Source organism: Chiloscyllium plagiosum, unplaced genomic scaffold, assembly GCF_037043375.1.
Source record: "Chiloscyllium plagiosum isolate Xiang-an unplaced genomic scaffold, Cpla_swu_hap1 HiC_scaffold_40, whole genome shotgun sequence".
Taxonomy (NCBI): Eukaryota; Metazoa; Chordata; class Chondrichthyes; order Orectolobiformes; family Hemiscylliidae; genus Chiloscyllium; species Chiloscyllium plagiosum.
Genome location: NW_028270178.1, coordinates 17,826,694 through 17,846,248, shown reverse-complemented (window position 1 = coordinate 17,846,248; position 19,555 = coordinate 17,826,694). Strand labels below are relative to the sequence as shown.

General features: G+C 43.0%; 1 protein-coding gene across 1 annotated transcript; it reads right to left on the bottom strand.

Moving 5' to 3' along the window:
• Positions 1–15,379: 15,379 nt before the first annotated feature.
• LOC148138361 (putative G protein-coupled receptor 139) lies at positions 15,380–19,237 on the bottom strand. The gene is made up of 2 exons (XM_087981651.1): positions 19,168–19,237; positions 15,380–16,275 (listed from the first exon to the last, which is right to left on the bottom strand). The coding sequence occupies exons 1-2, from the start codon at positions 19,235–19,237 to the stop codon at positions 15,380–15,382; spliced, it is 966 nt and encodes a 321-aa protein (XP_087837777.1).
• Between the last annotated feature and the right edge of the window lie 318 nt (positions 19,238–19,555).

Here is a 19,555-nt window from a genome sequence, read left to right as displayed (position 1 = left end):
GTCACCAAGATCCATGTGTTCCTTAACACTGCCAAGACCCCTGTCTTTTACCTAGTAAAAACTTACACAACACCAGATTATAGTCCAACAGTTTTATTTGGACGCAGCAGCTTTTGGAGAGATGTTCATTCATCAGGTGGTTGTAGAGTATATGCTTGTAAGATACAGTATTTATGGCAAAAGTTTACAATGTGACGCAACTGAAATTACATATTGAAAAAGAACTGGACTTTTTTATGTTTTGGAATGACTATGTTTGTTTCAGTTCTTCCATACATAAATCTAAGAAACTTTTTTTTCAAAACATTACATTTTCAAGTGAACATCAGCAAGAGGTGCCATGTCAGCTAAGATAATGCATTGAAGGTGTGATGTGCCCTGTGTGAGGCTGTCTGTGCCCCAATGTTCAGACTGATTCTATTTCTTTTTTAAAAAGTGATTTACAGAATCTAGCTTGGATTCGTGCAGTTTTTGAGTTAAATACAATTTTATTCTGCACATACAAATTCACCACACTGATGTAGTTTAGGCTGAGGTTAGAAACAGAAAAGGAGAGGTCATTCCGTTGGGAATTTTCTATAGACCTACGAATTGTTCTCGTGCTGCAGAGGAAAGGCTATCAAAGATGATTCTTGATAGAAGCGAGAGGAACAGGGTAGTTGTTATGGGGGACTTTAACTTCCCAAATGTTGACTGGGAATGCTATAGCTCAAGAAGTTTAGATGTGTAAATTTTTGCTCAATGTGTGCATGAGTGTTTTCTGACACAGTATGTAGACAGGCCAACAAGGGGCGACGCCATATTGGATTTGGTCCTGTGGAATGAACCCGGCCAGGTGTTAGATTTGGAGGTAGGTGCACACTTTTGTGATAGTGACTATATATAGTGGCAATGGGCAGTGATAGGTATATACCGCAGGGAAAGAGATATAACTGAGGGAAAGGCAATGCGATTAGGCAAGATTTAGGACGCATAGGATAGGGAGGGAAACTACAAGGGATGGACACACTTGAAACTTGGAGCTTATTCAAGGAACGGCTACTGTGGGTCTTTTATAAGTGTGGGCAGCACGGTGGCTCAGTGGTTAGCACTGCTGCGTCACAGCGCCAAAGACCCGGGTTCAATTCCCGCCTGAGGCAACTGACTGTGTGGAGTTTGCACATTCTTGCCGCGTCTGCGTGGGTTTGCTCCTGTTTCCTGCCACAGTCTAAAAATGTGCTTGTTAAATGAATTGGCCATGCTAAATTGTCCGTAGTGTTAGGTGAAGGGGTAAATGTAGGGTAATGGGTCTGGGTGGGTTGCTCTTCGGAGGGTCATCTCATCTATATATCTATCAGGGAGGAAGGTATTTGTCGAGAGATTAAGCCATGGTTACCAAAGAAGTTGAAGCTCTGGTCAAGCTTATGTGAGGATGAAGCATGTAGGCTCACTTCGTGACTTGAGAGTTATACATTCGCCAGAAAAGATCGTAAGAGAGGGCAACGAAGAACCACGACGCGACAAAGGAAGTTGTTGGAGCATAGGATTATGGAAAACCTATGACTGTATGAAAGAATGACTGTAATAAAATGAGGGCCAATCAATTATAGAAGTTTAAAGTTGTCTGTGGAATCTGAGGACATAAGGGAAGCACTTAATGAATACTTTTCGTCAGTATTCACACTGGAAAATGCCAATGTCAGTGAGAATGTGGAGATACAGGCTAAAAATTAAATGCAATTGAAGTTAAATAAAAGAGGAGATTTTAGCAAATTTGGAAGATCTAAAACTAGATGAGACCCCTGGTCCGGATATGATTTCTCCTAGTATTCTCTGGGAAGCCAGAGAGGATACTGCAAAGCTTTTGGCGTTCATCCTTTTGTCATAATTGTCATAACTGGAGGACAGCAAATATTGTTCCTTTGTTGAAGAAGGGAGGTCCAGGCAACCCTAGTCAGTATAGGCCACTAAGCGTTAATTCGGTTGTGGTTAAGGTGATGGAAAAGGTTATAATATATAGGATTTATATTCATCTGGAAAGGAATAACTTGATTAGGGAAAGGAATAACTTGATTAGGGATAGGTAACACGGTTTTATGAAGGGTAGGTCATGCCCTCAGTAACCTTATTGAGTTCTTCGAGAAAGTGACAAAGCAGGTAGATGCAGGTAAAGCGGTTGATGTGGTGTACATGGACATCAGTTTGGCGTTTGATAAGGTCCCACACAGTAGGCTGTTGCACAAGTGTGGAGTTTCTGGATTGAAGGTGATTTAGTGGTTTGGATCAGAAACTAACTGGCTGAAAGAGGATAGAAGTTGATGGTTGATGGAAAATGTTCATGCCAGGGCTCAGTTACTAGTGGTATGCTGCAAGGATCTGTTTTCGGACCACTGCTGCTTGTAACTTTCGTACATTATCTGGATGTATGCATAGAATGATGAGTCAGTAAATTTGCGGGTGACATTAATGTCAGCAGAATTGTGGATAATGCCGAATGATGTTATGGGTTGCAGGAGATGGCAGGGGAATATGTGTGTGGGCAGCATAATGGCTCAGTGGTTAACACTGCAGCCTCGCAGCGCCAGGACCCCGGTTCGACTCCTGCCTCAGACGACTTTCTGAGTTGAGTTTGCACATTCCCCCTGTATCTGTTTGGGTTTCCTCCGGGTTCTCTGTTTCCTCCAACAGTCCAAAGATGTGTGGGTCACGTGAATTAACTATGCTCAATTGCACAGAGTATGGGGTAAATTAGTCAGGTTCAGAGAGTAGTTGAGGCATTGAACGGCCTGCCTGCAACAGTAGTACACTCGCTGATGTTAGTGGCATTTAAATGGACATTACATACATATGTATAATAATGGAATGGTGTAGATTAGATGGGCATCAGATTAATTTCACAGGTCGGTGCAGCATCGAGGGCTGAAGGCGTGTACCGCGCTGTAATGTTCTATGCTCTAAAATTATATGTGCATGTGTGTGATGCTATGAGTGCCTTTGAGAGTGTGTGTATATGAGTGCAAAGGGGTATAAGTCTGAGACGTTGTGTGTGTGTGGGCGTGAGTGTGATTATGCATCTGTGAGCGTATGAGAGAGCTTGTGTATGAGAGAGTGTCTGGGTGAGTGCATGGGTCTGTGTATGTGTGTGCGAGATTAAGTGTGTAGTACAGTCGGGTCCCAGTTGAGGCCATCATTATGGGTACCGAACTTGGTCACCAACCCCTGCTCAGCTACTTTACATTGTTGCCTGTTCCAAAGTCTGCCTTGGAGTACAAAGTCGATATCCCGGATTGCTGAAGTATTCACCAACTGTGAGGGAACACTCTTGTCTGTTGAATGTTGTGTGGTGCCTATTCATCCATTGTTGTGGCCTCTGCTCAGTCTCGCCAATATATCATACCTCAGGGTATCCTCGCCTGGAGTGTATATGATAGACAATGTTGGCCGAGTCACATGAGTACCTGTCGCATACATGGTGGGTGGTTTTCCCATGTGTAATGGTGGTGTCCGTATCGACACTCTGACATGTCTTGCAGTGTCTGCCATGACAGTGTTGTATCATGTTGTCCTGAAAGCCGGGCAGTTTGCTGCGAGCAATGACCCGTTTGAGGTTTGGTGTTTGTGTAAAGGAGAGAATTGGAGGCCTGGGGAATGTCTAGGCAAGGTGCACAACCTCAATGATAATGTTTTGCAAACTGTAAAGAACATGGTGTAGTTTGTCCACACCTAGGAATTACTGGATAACGAAGGATAGCCTGTCGGTTGCTGCTCATGTCGTCTCCTGAGGAGGTCAACATGGTTTCTCGCGATGGCATGTCTGAACTGGCTGTTGATGAGTTAGGCAAAGTGCCCCGTTCTTATGAGGGCTTCCTTGAGTATTTCCAAGTGCCCGTCACGTTCCTCCTCATCAGAACAGATCCTGTGTAAGTGTGGTTTTGTCCGTAGGGGATAGCTGTTTCAATATGTTTTGGGTGGAAGCTGGAGAAATGTAGCATCATGTGGTTATCCGTGGGTTTGCGTTAGCGCGAGATGCGAAGGTGCCCATCCTAGACGGCGATGCATATGTGCAGGAATAAGGCAGATGCTAAAGACTAGTCCATGGTGAGTTTGATGGTGAGATGAAACTCATTGATATCACTGTGCAGTTGTTTCATTGACTCCTCACCATGTGTCTATAGGATGAAAATGTCGTCAATATACCTCGTGTATAGTACTGCTTGGAGGTCCTGCGCAAAGAAGGAGCCTTGTTCGAAACTTTACATGAACGTGTTAGCATATTGGGATGCAAATTTCATCTCCATTGCTGTTCCGTGTGTCTGCATGAAGAACTATTTGTCAAAGTTTAAAATGTTATAGTTGGCGATAAAGCAGATGAGTTGTAGTGCGGTGCTAGGAGATTGGCAGTTGGTGGCGTTGAGTATTGAGGCTATTGCTATGATGCCGTCATGGTGGGTTGCTGGTGTAGAGTGCTGTAACGGCCATTGTGATGAGGAATGTTGTGTTTTGACTGGTCCATGGGTGCTGAGCTTCTGTTAGAAATGTGTAGTGTCGCAGCAGAAGCTGGGTGGACCCATTACGATGGGTTTCAAGATGCCTTCGACGTAGTCAGAGAGGTTCTCACACAGGGTCCCATTGTCTGAAACGATAGGACATACTGATGTTTTCGCTTTTGTATTTTCGGAAGGCAGGAGAGGTCCCTACGCGAGAAATTCAAGCGATGACGGCGCATAGGGAACTCCGAAGGACTCGATCCAAAGGTCTGATCAATGTGTTTAGTGCATGGGTGTGCTTTTTGGTTGGATCAGCCGGTAGTTGCCTGGTGTTCCTGGTTGTCCAGTTGTCAGTAACTTTCTTGCAGTATGGTGTTCTATTCTGAATGAAAAATTTATCCTCCTTCTCCTGTTGGTTTGCTGACAATGTTGTGATTGATTTTGAGAACTTGGATGGTGTTGCGTTGTGATTGATGGTGATGCTTTGACCTATCTTGTATATGCAGCTGATGAATCTGGCATTTATATATTTCCTGAGGGTTTGAGCGTGCATGTCACACCCAGGGCAGTGCCCCTCCTGTGGGGTCTCAGCACTCCCAGACCGTTTGAACTGGGAACATTCCTCGTCACAATGGACGTTTCAGCACTCTACACCAGCATCCCCCACAATGACGGCATCACCGCAACAGCCTCACTAATCAACACTAACAACAGCCAATCTCTGAACACCATCACACAACTCATCCACTTTATCCCCGACCACAACGTTTTCACCTTTGGTAACCAGTTCTTCATCCAGACATATGAAACAGCCAAGCGGACAGAATGTACACGCCGATATGCTAACATTTGAATGCACGTTTTCGAGCAAGACTTCTTCTCTGCGCGAACCGACAACCAACACTATACACCAGGCATATTGACGACATTTTCTTCCTCTAGGCACGTGGCGAGGAGTCACTGAAAAAACTACACAGTGATATCAACGAGTTTCAACCCAACATCAAATTCACCATGTACTACGTATTCATGTCTGTCTTATTCTTCGATACATGCACCTACATCAAGGATGGGCAACTCAGCACCTGACTCTACCACAAACCCACGGATAACTTCATGGTGCTACACTTCTCCAGTTTCCACCCAAAACATACTAAAACAGCCATCCCCTACAGATAAGCGCTACGCATACACAGGATGTGTTCAGATGAAGAGGAAAATGACGGGCACTTGCAAGTACTCAGGGATGCCCACATAAGAATACAGTCTGATGCTCAACTCATCGGCCGCCAAGTTAGACGTGCCCTGCGAGAAACTATAATGACCTCCTCAAGAGACACACATGAGCTGCAACTGACAGGGTACCCTTCGTTGTCTAGTACTTTTCAGGAGTGGAAAATGTGCGCATGTCCATCACAGTCTGTAACACATTATGAATGGAAATGTGCACCTTGCCAAGACCTTCCCCATGCATTCAGTTCTCGCCTTTAAACAATACCAAACCTCAAACAGATCAAAGTTTGCTGCAACCTTCCCGGCTTTCAGGACATATAATTTTGTCATGGCAGACACTGCAAGACGTGTAAGTGTGTCAACATAAATAATATCATTACACGAGGAGGCACCACCCACCATTAACGTGGCATGTTACTCATGTGACCAGGGCAATGTTGTCTCTCTCATACGCTACAGGCAATCATGCCCTGAGGCATGGTACATTGGCAAGAACAAACAGAGGCTATGGCAACAGATGAATGGACACCACACAACAATCACCAGCTATGAGTTTTCCCTCCCAGTCGGAGAACACTTCAGCAGTCCAGGATTTTCGACCTCGGAACTTTGGGTTACCATTCTCCAAGGCGGACTTCGCAACAGGCAACAACGCAATGTGGTCGGGCAGAAGCTAATAGCCAAGTTCATACCCACGGGGATCGCCTCAACTGGGGAACTTGTGTTCATGTTACAGTGCATGTAAGCCCACTGCACTACACACACACACACACACACACATATATACACACACACACGCCCATACACTCACGCAAACCTTCTCTCACATATAAACCCTCTCTTATATGCTCACACATATGCTCACACATGCTCACTCATCTCCACCCATAACCGCACACGCACCCTCTCATAGACTGATACCTCTTTACACTCACACACAGATATATATACATACTCTTTCACAGGCAGTCATTCCCCTCCCCCCGCCCCCCCCCCCACACACACACACACACACACATACCCACATGCATGCACGCGCACACACACACGCTTGTGAGGTGAATTTTTACTTGAAGAATTACATTTATTTTCCTGATAAACTGCGTGAATCCATGTTAGATTCTGTAAATCCATTTTTTTTAGCAATAGAATCAGTCTGAACATTGGGCACAGACAGCCTAACATTGTGCACCTCACATGTTCAATCCATGATCCGAGTTGACATGGTACGTACTGTTAAAGTTCATTTGAGAATGTAAATTTCATAAAAAGGTTCTGGGATTTATGTATGAAAGAATTGAAACCAACATGGTCATTGAAAAGATGACTTAACAAACATTCTAGGTCATTTTCAACATATATTTTCAGTTGCATCACACATGGAACTTTCGCTACAAATTTGTGTCTTACAATCTTATACTCCACAGCCACCTAATGAAGGAGCAGCGCTCTGAAAGCTAGTTCTTCCAAGTAAATCTGTTGGAACATAACCTGATGTTGTTTGATTTTTAACTTTGTAGACCCCAGCCCAACACCAGCATCTCCAAACCATGTATTTCACCCTGTATTCTGCATTCAAATTCGACCTTCCCAAGTATATGACTTCATACTTTTCTGGTTTGAACTCCATCTACTACTTAGCGGCAGTCTTCTTCACAAAGTCAATGTCTCATTGCAAACTGCAACAGCCTTCCACATTATCCACAACTCCACTAACCTTCGTGTTATTGGAAAATTTACTAATTTACTTTTAAATTGCCACATCCAGTCAATTATAAAAATCACAAAGAACAGAGTTCCATGAACCGATCCCTGCCGAACACTACTGGTCACTGTACTCCAGGCTGAATGCACTCCAGACACCACAACCCTCTCGCTTCCATGTGCCAGCCAATTCTCTGTTCAGACACACAGACGTAGCTGCATCCCATGCCTCCTTATTTTTTGAGTGAGCGTACTATGAGGAACCTTATCATTCGCCTTGATAAAATCCAAGTACACCACATCCACTGCTCTACTTCATCAACGTGTCTTGTCACATCCTCAAAGAATTCAGTAATATTTGTGAGACGTGATTATCCCCTCACAAAGCCATGCTAACTATCTCTAATCAAACTATGGTTTTCCAAGTTATCGAAAATCATGTATCTCAGAATGCTCTCCTATATTGTGCGCACCACTGACGTAAGACAGACTTGTCTGAAATACCCAGGAGTATCCCTATTCACTTTCTTTAATTACTCACCCCCCAATCATCTGACACTATTCTAGAGGACAGTAAGGACGTAAAGGTTATCGCCAATGGTACAGCAATCGCTTTCGTTGATTTCTGAAGTAACTTTGGTTTATCTTGTCTGTCCCAAGAGGTTTACCTATGCTTACGTTTTTCAAAATGTTCAGCATAACCTCCTTCCTAACATCAACCTGTTCTGGCATAGTTCATGGAATGCCCTGCCAGTAGCAGTGGTGGACTCTCCCTCTTTATGGGCATTTAAGCGGGCATTGGATAGGTATATGGAGGATAGTGGGTTAGTATAGGTTAGGTGGGCTTGGATCGGCGCAACATCGAGGGCCAAAGGGCCTGTACTGCGCTGTATTCTTCTATGTTCTATGTTCTATGTTCTATCATTCTGTTTCGTGCTGTACTCTGAAATATCAAGTTAGCTCACATTAGTGAATTCTGAAGCCAAGTATTCATGAAGGACCTATCCATATGTCTCTAATTCTCCAATTCTCTCCACTACCCTTGATCAGCGCTAACCTCACTCTGGCCATCTTCTTGTTCCTCACATAAGTGTACGCTTCGTTGGGATTTTCCTTAATCCTACCCTCTAAAGCTTTTTCATGCCCTCTTCACGCTCTCCAAGTCCATTCTTCATTTCCTCCCTGGATGCCTTCTGATCCTCTAAAGACCTGGCTGATCCTTGTTTCCTCTGTCTTAAATGAGTTTTCTTCTTCCCCTTGACTCAATGTTTCACTTCCCTTGTCACCAAAGGTTCTTCAAACCTATCGACCCTTCCTTGCCTCAGTGAGACAAACATGTCCAGTGCTATCAGCAAGTGCTTCTGCAACAACCTCCACATTTCAGTGGAGAGAAAACTCCCAATAATGTGACTGCTCCTTCACTGTTTCTGACCTCCACCCATACTGACTCTGTAGACAATCGCTACTCGACGACGTCCCTTTCTGCAGCTGGGAGACAATCCATTTTGAACAGAGCAGCGAGGAGAGAGGGTGGAAGAAGCGAGGGTTGCCGTATAGGTAAACTTTTCCCTCTCAAAAAAAGGGACTTACCTCTGGAGTCGGGCCTCCATTTTGATTAGAGCGGCGAGGAGAGAGGACGGAGAGAAGCAAGGTCTGCTGGGAAGATTTTAAGTTGAGTGAGATCTAAACCTGACATCGTACATCATGGGGTGTCCCTCCCACCCACCTCCTCCAACCTTATTCAGAACCTGTTTTCATGTTTTGTGTTTTTTTTGTCTCTTCTCTGTTTAGTCCTGTGTGGGCTTCCACAGTTAGGGCAGTTGCATGTTCCTCCTACAGAATGAGACAGGTGAGAGACACAACAAATGTCTCTGCCGACCCATCTGCGGGAAGTACTCCTAACGCCAGCTCCTCGAAAACCGAGATAGGGAATTGGAGCTGGAGCTGGATGAACTGCAGATCATCCAGGAGGCTGAGTGGGAAATTGAGAGAATGTACAGGGAGATGGTCACTCCTTATCCACAGGATAACGACAGCTGGGTTTTATTTGGGTGAGAAATGGGAACCGACGGACGGAGCAGGGATCCCCTGTGGCCGTTTCCCTCGGCAATAAATATACCGTTTTGGATACTGCTGGTAGGGACGGCCTACCAGGGGAAGGCTATAGCCACTGTGACTCAGAATGGACAGGGGGCGAATAGAAATGTGGTAGGAATCTCAATAGTTAGACGGATTGACAAGCGACTTTGTGGTCAGGAAATGGACACCCGGAAGATATGCTACCTCCCCGATGCCAGGGTCCAGGGTGTCACCAATCGGGTTTACATGATTCTGAAGGGGGAAGGGGAGCAGCCGGAAATCGTGATACATCGTGGCATTAACGATATGGCCAGGAAATGGGCTGAGGATGTGAAAGGTGACTAAAGAGAGCTAGGTTGGAAGCACGAATAGAATTGTGTTCTCAGGTTTGGTGCTGTGCAACAAAAAGGTGAGTTGAGGAACAAGGGTTGCATATGGATTAACACGTGGCTGGTGCGGGGGGGGGGGGGGTGGTGGCCTTCTGATACCTAGACTATTGGGATGCCTTCAGGGGAAGGTGTAATGTGTGCATGAAAGATTTGTTTCTCCTGAGCTGGCGGGGTACAACACTCCTTGGTGAGAGATCCTCGTATGGATCAGGAGAATTTTAACTAGTTTGTCGGAGGGTGGGAACCAGCGCTACACATCTGAGATGGGGGTAGTGTTATGGGGCAATGACAGGATTTAATGAATCTATCGTCAGGGCGTTTCATGTGATGAAGCAAAGGGATCAGTTAAAGTGCGTCAGTTTTAACACAAGGAGTGTCAGAAATAAGAGTATGAACTTAGGGTATGGATCAGTACTTATGACGATGATGCTGTGGCCATAACAGAGACGTGCGTTTCACAGGGTCAGGAATGGTTGCCAAGTGTTCCAGGGTTTAGACCGTTTAAAAAGAACAGGAAGGGTGGAAAAAGAGGAGGGGTGTCGTATTGCTAATTAGAGAGTGCATCACAGATACAGAAACGAAGGTTGTCGAGGAAGGTTGTCTACTGAGTCAGAATGAGGGGAAGGTTGGAACAGCAAAGGAGCAGCCACCTCATTGGGGGTTTTCTACAGACCTCCCAAAAGCAGTAGGGAGATTGAAGAATTGATAGGCCGGTAGATTTTGGAAAAAAACAGATGTAGTACGGTTGTTGTTATGTAAGACTTCAACTTTCCCAATAATGAATGGAACTTCCTTCGTGCAGACGATTTGAATGGAGCCGTTTTTGTCAGGAGTTTTCAGGAAGGGTTCCATAATCAGTATGTAGACAGGCCGACTAGGGAAGCGGCCATTTTGGATTTGAAGCTCGGCAATGAGCCAGAACAGGTGTCAGATGTCACAGTGGGAGAATACTTTCGTGAGAGTGACCATAACAGCTTCACATTTACCATAGCCAAGGAGAAGGAAAGGAGCAATTACCATTGGAAGGTATTTAATTGGGTGAATGGAAATTATGACGCTATCAGACAGGAGTTGGCAAGTACAGTTTGGGAGCAATTGTTCCAGAGAAAGGGCACAACAGACATATTCGAACTCTTTAAGGAGCAGTTGTTGAGAGTGATGCATAAATTTGTTTCTCTGAGACAGACAATAAGGGGTAAGATTAAGGAGACTTGGATGATGAGAAGAGAGGAGCTTCTTGTGAAAAAGAAGAAGGCATCTTACGCAATTTGGAGAAAGCAAGGGTCGAGCACAGCTTTAGAGGATTACAGGCTTGCTAGAAAGGTGCTCAGAAATGGACTGTGGAGAGCCAGGAGGGGACGCTAAAGCGAGTTGGCAGGAAGAGTTAGGAAAATTCCAAAGGCATGTTACTCATATGTGAGGAATAAAAGAATGATCCGCGAGAATGTAGGGCCAGTTAGGGATAGCATAGGGAACTTGTGTGGGAGGTATCAGCAGATAGGGAAGCCCTAAATGAGTTTTTTTTTGTTTCGGTTTTCACTGGGGGAAAGGACTTTGCTTGACTGAGAACATTGAGGAGCTGGGAAACAGGCTTGAACAGATCAAGATTGATGACGTTGATGTGCTACAAATTTGGGCAAACAATAAGAGTGATAAGTCCCCAGGGCCAGACCAGATTTATTCTAGATTGCTCTGGGAAGCAAGAAAAGAAGTTGTTAAGCCATTGGCGATGATTTTTGCTTCCTCACTATCCACGGGAGTCATAGCAGAAGATTGAGGGAGTTGAATATTGCTCGTCTTTTCAAGAAGGGTAATAAGGAAATTCCTAGCAATTACAGACCAGTGTGGTCATAAAGTGTTTTGAAAAAATTCTGAGGGGCAGGATTTATGATATTTTGGAAATGCATTGCGTGATTAAAGGCAGTCAGTATGGCTTTTTGAGAGGCAGCTCATGCCTCACAAATCTTATTAAATTCTTTTATGAGGTGTCAACGATGGTCGAGCAGTGGATGTGGTGTAAATGGATTTCTGCAAGTCATTTGATGGGGTTCCCCATGGTCGGCTCATTCATAAAACCAGGAAGTATGGGATACAGGGAGATGTAGCTGTTTAGTTTCAGAATTGGTTGGCTAAGAGAAGGCAGAAAGTGATTGTAAATGGAAAGTATTCTGCCTGGAGGACAGTGGTGAGTGGTGTCCCGCAGGGCTCTGTTCTTGGGCCTCTGGTCTTTGTACATTTTATAAATGGCTTGGATGAGGACGTTGAGGGGTGACTTAGTAAATTAGCCGACGACACAAAGGTTGGAGGTACTGTTGATAGTATCAACAGCTGTTGCAGGCTTCAGCGCGACATTGATAGGATGCCGAACCTGGCTCAGAAACGGCAGATGGAATTCAACCTGGCAAATGCGAAGTCATGCATTTTGGAAGGTACAACTTGAGTGCTGAATCTTTATAGAAAAGACAGGATTCTTGGCAGTGCAGAGGAACAGCGGGATCTTGATGTTCAAGTGAATAGGTCCTCAAATCTGCCACCCAAGTGGATGGGCTTGTTAAGAAAGCACATGGTGTTTCGGCGTCCACAGAGTGCTCGAGTTTAAGAGCTGCGAGGTTTTGTTGCAGCTCCACAAGACTCTGGTGAGACCAAAATTGGAACATTGTACCCAGTTGTGCTCGCCCTATTATACGAATGATATGGAGGCTTTGGAGAGAGTGCAAAGAAGATTTACCAGGATGCTGACTGGACTGCAATTCATGTCTTACGAAGAGAAGTTGGCTAAGCTCGGACGTTTCTCTCTGGAGAGAAGGAGGAAGAGAGGTGAACTGATCAAAGTGTGCAAGGTAATGAAAGGCATGGACAGAATCAATAACCAGAGCTATTCCCCAATTTGAATTGACTGGCACGAGGGTCATATTTATAAAATGTTAGGAGGAAAGTAGAGACGAAATATCAGAGGTCGGTTCTTTCCACAGAGAGTTGTGAATGCATGGAATGCATTGTCAGTGGTGGTGGTGGAAGCAGAGTCATTATGGACATTTATGCAATTGCTCGACATGCACATGGACCTCTTTTACCTCTCCCGCTATTCCTCTTGAAACATCTCAACCCTGCAGCATCCAACAACTATTCCTGCCCCTATGATATTCATGTCTCCAGAATGGCCACAGCATAATAGTTCCAAGTACTAACCCATGGTCTGAATTCGTCCCCTTTTTTCCTGATATTTCTTGTCATAAAATAGACACAATTCAACCCATCATACTGACGTCACCTTGGCCCTATCGATTCCCTTACCCTCTCCATAGACTGTCTGCAACTGTATCTGGCTTTTCCCCACATACACCATCGTCTAATCCGTAGCTCATGTTCCCGATCTTTTGACAATCTAGAATAAACTCTCTGGAAAAAACTCGAATAACCTTCCACTCAGGACATTGGTGTCCTCCTGGTCAGGTGTAAACTGTCCTTCTTGTGCAGGTCCCACCATCCCCAGAAGGTATCCCAACGTTCCACATATCTGAATACCTCCGTCCTATACCCGACCTGCAGACACGTGTTCATCTGCAATCGCTCTCTATTCCTAGACTCAATAGCATGGAGCACAGGTCGTAAACCTGAGTTTGCGAATCTGCTTGTCTTGCCTTCTATCTTCCAATATAACTCAAGATATTTTCGTTTCGTGCCCTCAAACGTTTCCCTACCTATGTCATTGGTATCGATGCATACCACGAATTCTGGCTACTCTTCCCCGCCCCCCCCCCCCCCCCCCCCACCTCCCTCACCCTTAAGAATTCTATAGACTTGATCCGATATATTCCTCAACCTGGCACCTGGGAGGTAACATACCATCTGGGAGTTTCGCTCGCAGCCATAGAATCCCACGTCTGTTCTTCTCAAGCTTGACTCCTTATCACTATTAGAGTGGTGCCAGAAAAACACGAAGTTCAGATAGCAACCGAGGAGAGGGAAAATCAAGACTGCCTGACCTGCTGTGCTTTTCCAGCTCCACTCTAAGCCTGACTCTAATCTCCAGCATCTGCAGTACTCACTTTCGCCTCCTTATCATTATTGGTCACCTGTTCTCCCTGTCTCCCTTGTGAGCCACAAAGCTACGTTCAGTTCCAGAAGCTTTGGCTTTCTACTGATAGGATCCCCATTTACACACACCACCACAACCACCACCACCCCAACCTTCCAAGCAATATTGAAAACCATATACTTAATTTTGAGGGAAACTACAATAGATTATTTCATTCCCAGGTTTCTCCTTACAAACTTACTTTAAGAAGGGAACAACATTAGCCAACCTCCAGTCATCAGGCACCTTACCTCACCCGGAGAGATGATGCAAGTATTTTCTAAAGAGGTCCAGCAATTTCCTCCCTTACTACACAAAACGTTTGGAAATACATTGGATTAGATCCCGATCTATCTTTAAGTTATCTCATACCTTCTGAACTTCCCTTTTCTGCAATGTGAACGGTTCTTAGAAAATCAATACTTAGTTCTCTGCATTCTCTGGACTCCATTTCTTTCTCCACAATAATAGCAGGTGTGAAATCTTCTTTGACTCTATATCCCATCTCCTGGGGTTTAACACAAAGGTGACCACCTTGATCTTTAAAGGGCCATTCACTATCTCAAGTTAACCGCTTCTTTTTAATGTATTTGTAGAATCTCTTTGAATTATCCTTAAGTTTGTCTGATAATGCTATGTCACATATCTTCTTTGCTATCTTGATTTCTGTCTTAAGATTGTCTCTAACTCTTTATATTGATGAAGAATATGAATTGAACTAAGTTTTCACTCTCTGAAATCAGATGCTGTTTTATTCTTAACAAGAACCTCAATACCTTCATTCATCCATTGTTCCTTATTCTGACCGGTCTTCCCCCTTATTTTAACAAGAACATAATGTCTCTGAACTGTCGTCATCACATTCTTAAAAGCCCCCACTTGAGAGATGTCCTTTGACATTGAAAAGTCTATTCCAAACAACTTTTGAACGTTCATCCCTCATGCCATTAAAACTTGCCTAAGTCCAATTAAAAACTTCAGCTTGTATTTAAGGCATACCCTTTCCCGTAACTATTTTGAAACTAAAACAATGATGATCGCTCCACCCAAAGTGATCACTTGGTTTAATGCAGACAACTCATCCAAAAACAATATGGGCCAATCTCTCCCCAACCATGAACATAATGGTCATTTGTCAGTGATAGTTCATACATATTATAATTGATCATCATGTTTGTGCCGCAAATCCCACTGCATCTGAGGCACTGTTTTCATATGAAGGGGAATATATAATCAAGAGCAATGCATAGGTCAGCCAATATGGAATAACACATTCCTGCGCAATATACTAAAAGTCGAGGAACATTTATTTTTCTCTCTCCATTAATTAACCTTACGCAAACGTGACAAGAGAATGCTGGTATAAAAAAGCACGAGTAAATATGAATTCTAGTTTGGTTCAGCATTCTTTAATCATCTTGCCTCGTGTTTCATCTCTTTGCATTGAATGCACAGAGCGATTTCAGAATATCCAGAATCTCTTCTCTGAATTTTCTCTGAGTCACAGCATAGATGCACGTGTTTGAACATGAACTCAAATACCTCAACATGGCTCCTGTTTCAACAATGATGTACGTTGGATTTCCAAAGTCTCCTCGGTAATAATTGGGATTTGTGATTCTGGTCATTACAAGATTTATGACAGTTGTCAGCCACAAGAGAATGAAACTCCCGGAGATAGCAAAGAGGAAAACAATGGATTTCATTCGATTCTTCATCTCGGGATCACATTGATTGTCAGTTCTGTGAGTCCGAAGCACTCTGCGGGCTTTGCTAGTCACTAGCACATGTCTGACTGTCAATGCATTAAACAAAGCAATTAAAATGAAAGGAAGCCAAACTAAACAGATGCTGAAAAACCAGATGTACACTCCTCCTGCAACTGAAGAAAAGAATGCCACACTTGACTGGCAGTTCCATTTCACATTGATCACAATGTATTCATGTTCATATGCAAAGAAAATGGGGAATTCCTTGATCCACATGAGAACACAAATCATGCTTATAATTGTCACTGGAATTCGCACAGTACAATACTTTGTCTTAAACTTTGGACAGCAGATGATGACAAAGCGATCAAAAGTGAACGCAACAGTCAACCATACTGACAAATTCAGCATAACACAACCCAGGTAAAAAATAAACTTACAAATATGGGTATGAGACAGAAGGGAGAATGGAAAGTGATACGTAAGAATGTTGTAAACCAGTACATTAATGATTATGACCAGTAGGTCTGCTGTTGCCATGGCAAGCATGTAGACAGAGATACATTTCGAGAGGCCACAGTTTCCTCGTACAAGAATAACAATCGTCATCATGTTTGCTGCAAGCAAAACACAAGAGAGTTCATCATTACTTCAACAAGTGGAAAGTGCTTCCTTTCTAAATTGTCTATATCAATTTATTAGATGTTCATTAAATTCCTCTCACTCTTGTTCTGTTTGATGCTGAAACTCCACTCAAACCAATCTCTGTTATCTGGTAAATCTCCTCACTACTATTGCCAGTGCAAGCAGAACCATCACACCAACCGCCCCGCCCTCAACCCTAATAGTGTGGATTCCAGAACTGCTCACAATTAAAAACACTTTCCAAAAGTAATGCCCATTGTTCAAAGTTGTGACATGAAAATTCTGATGGAGAACGTCCTTTAATCATAATAACATTTTATGTGTCTCAATGCCCCATCCAAGGCCATTTGATTGACAAAAATTACGACTTTTAAAAAAGAGCACAACTCATCATATTGGTGGAATGCTACGACCAGAATCTTATACCTTTATCATCATTGGCAAACCATAAAACAAACAAATGTTACATTTGCCGGTCGATTATTTTTCTATGGGAACACATCAGTTTTGATATCTTAAACTCGAATGCTAATGGAATATGAACGACATTATTATACATGAAGAGTTTAAGAAAAATCAGTCAAACCAAACAAATTCTCCTGTTTATTAAATTGAAAATATCTTGCCCCCTCTACTGTAAGACAAAACTCAGTTCCATGAAGTTGGGTTTAAAATGTGCACTGCAACAATAACAATAAAAAATCATTTGCAAGTGATGCTTGAATGTTTGGGTGAATATCTGAAAACTTCAGATTTTTTTGTCTATAAATCGAAAAATCATGTTCACAAACATTCAACCAATGAACCTTCTTCCATATTTGTTTTCACTCTATATATTTTCTCATGATTAGTCAATTTGTAAAAATACAACTTTACTCGATAGAGTACAACTCTTCATATTGATAGTGAATTGGCCCTCTGTCTCTCTCATCATTGGCAAAGACATAACGCGGACAAATATAACATTTGTATGCAAATAATTATTTTTCTGCATAAGCAAATCAGTCTTAACATCTGAAACCTGAATGTACGTGGAGTGACATTGACATTACAACATAGGAACAGTTTTGAAGGAAAATCAATCAACCTCAGCCAATGCCTTCCCATTGACTCGCCAATTTCTTCAGCTTATTACATTGAAGATGTCTTGCTGTCTCCATTGTACGACATAATGCAATTCTATGAAATTAAATTAAAAAGCAAACAGTATCGAAAAAAACATTTGATGCTTGAGTGTTCAAGGGAAATTAGGTGACGATGTAACCACTTTGAATGGGTTTTAACTATAAATCGAGAAGCTACATACGCTTTGTGCCATGGATGTACACTTAACAACAGCGGTGATAACGGAGAAGGATATTGTCATGGACTATTAGGCCCCCTCAAATCATTTCAGGAAATTCGCCCAGCCCCTAACTTTGGTAGTTGTTTTAAGCAGGTGTAAAGCAGATATTCTAGGAGGGATGCAGTTGGTCAAATGAGGTAGTTTAAGTAAAACAATTTATTTTCAAGATTACCGAATGAAACTCAAAAGAGAACAGAGTACAGAATAACGTAACCTTTCCAAACCCAACATATAATCCCAAATTAGCGATGCTGTTCCAAATACTACCTTCAATCCCCACAAACACCCCTTGGAACAAAAGGCAAAATCAAACGCATGGTCTTACAGGAGAGATGTCAGAGAAAGAGGAGGATCAGCCTGGCCCTGCTTCTTTGCGCCCAGCAGCTCTTACAGCTGCCTGCCTCCTTTAAGTGAATAGTTGTACTAAGCTAAACCAGAGATAAGCTGATCTGGGAGAATTGGTTCCCTTTTTAACTGCGCAGATGTTTTGCTTTAAAACAAAAAAAAACATTGAAGCCTTCTTCCTGAGGCAGTATCTATTAGCTATAATCAAACTGGCCCTAAAACCTATTCAAACGCAGACATTTCAGACTCCGTGCCTTTTACAACATGTCTGGAAGAAAAGGCATGGACAGCATAGACTTATTCAAGGAGCAGCAGCATCACAGAAGGAAGCAGTGGAAATTGCATATATAATTTGCAGAAAAAGTTTGAAATGTTCTCCATATAACGTCGGATAACATCTTTACATTTCTGGCACTGAAACAAACACTAAGGGCAAAATCTTCATAGTCAGATTAAGTTGAGGATTCAATTTCACGTTATGTGATTTTTGTTGCGATTGTGTTTGTACGGACCAGGGCAATCAGAGAGTTTTCAAGCCATCACGAGGAAATGTGCATTGAAACATTCTAATGAGATCCTTATTGAGAAAGGTATCCAAGCAACCATGAGATCATCTTTCTAAGAAAATAAGAACTAGAAGCAGAAGAAGGTCGTTCAGCTCCAAGAACCTTCTGTGCCATACAACATGATCATAACTGATTTCCTCTTAGCCTCAACACCATTTTACTCTCCATAACCTTCCACACATGACAACTTACAAATCTGCAATTTTCTCCTTAAAGTTTATGTAATTTTCGAGCTTCTACGACACGCTGAAGCAGACAATTCCACAGATTCACGGCCCTTTGAGAAAATGAATTTTTCCTCGCTTCTGTTTAAAATCTCCTGCCCCTCCACACACCCTGCGAAATCTTGATCCAGACTTCCCCATATGATGAACCATCCTCTCCGTGCCTCCTTTGTCAGCCCCTTTTAGCGTTTTCCAAATCTTGAAAATATGTCACCATCTGTACATTTCTCAGTTCAGTGAAATGAGGACAATGTGGGTGGACAGGTCAATATGAGAAACGTCAGCCAATGCAGTGTTGAGATCAGTGACACATTATAGTTTTTCAAGAATAGGTTGGGAATCAACTGATACAAAATGACAATAAAAAGTTCAAACAGGTCTCACCCGGAATACCAATGGTTGCGAGAATTGGATAATAAATCTCCTTTATCAGCAGAATTATTGGTCGTTCCATTTTTCTGAGGAGAGATTTTCTTTTCGACGTGAGAGACTCAGACAAGTGCTCACCTGTGCCAGAAGAGGCGTCTTATAATTAACTGCTCGCCCAGCCTCAAAGGAATTGACGAATTCTGTTTTGAATGAACAGTGGGCGCAGGCTTTTCACAGTTAAACTCACGTGAATGGTTTTGCTTTGATCAATCGCAGGAACATACATCTTTTAAATTGTTTTTGAAACAAATAATCAAGTAAATGCAAGGGCAATCGTGGTGATTAGAAATAACACCGTGTATGCTAGCTGCAAGAGCAGGGAACTTCCCACCTTGAACCTTTT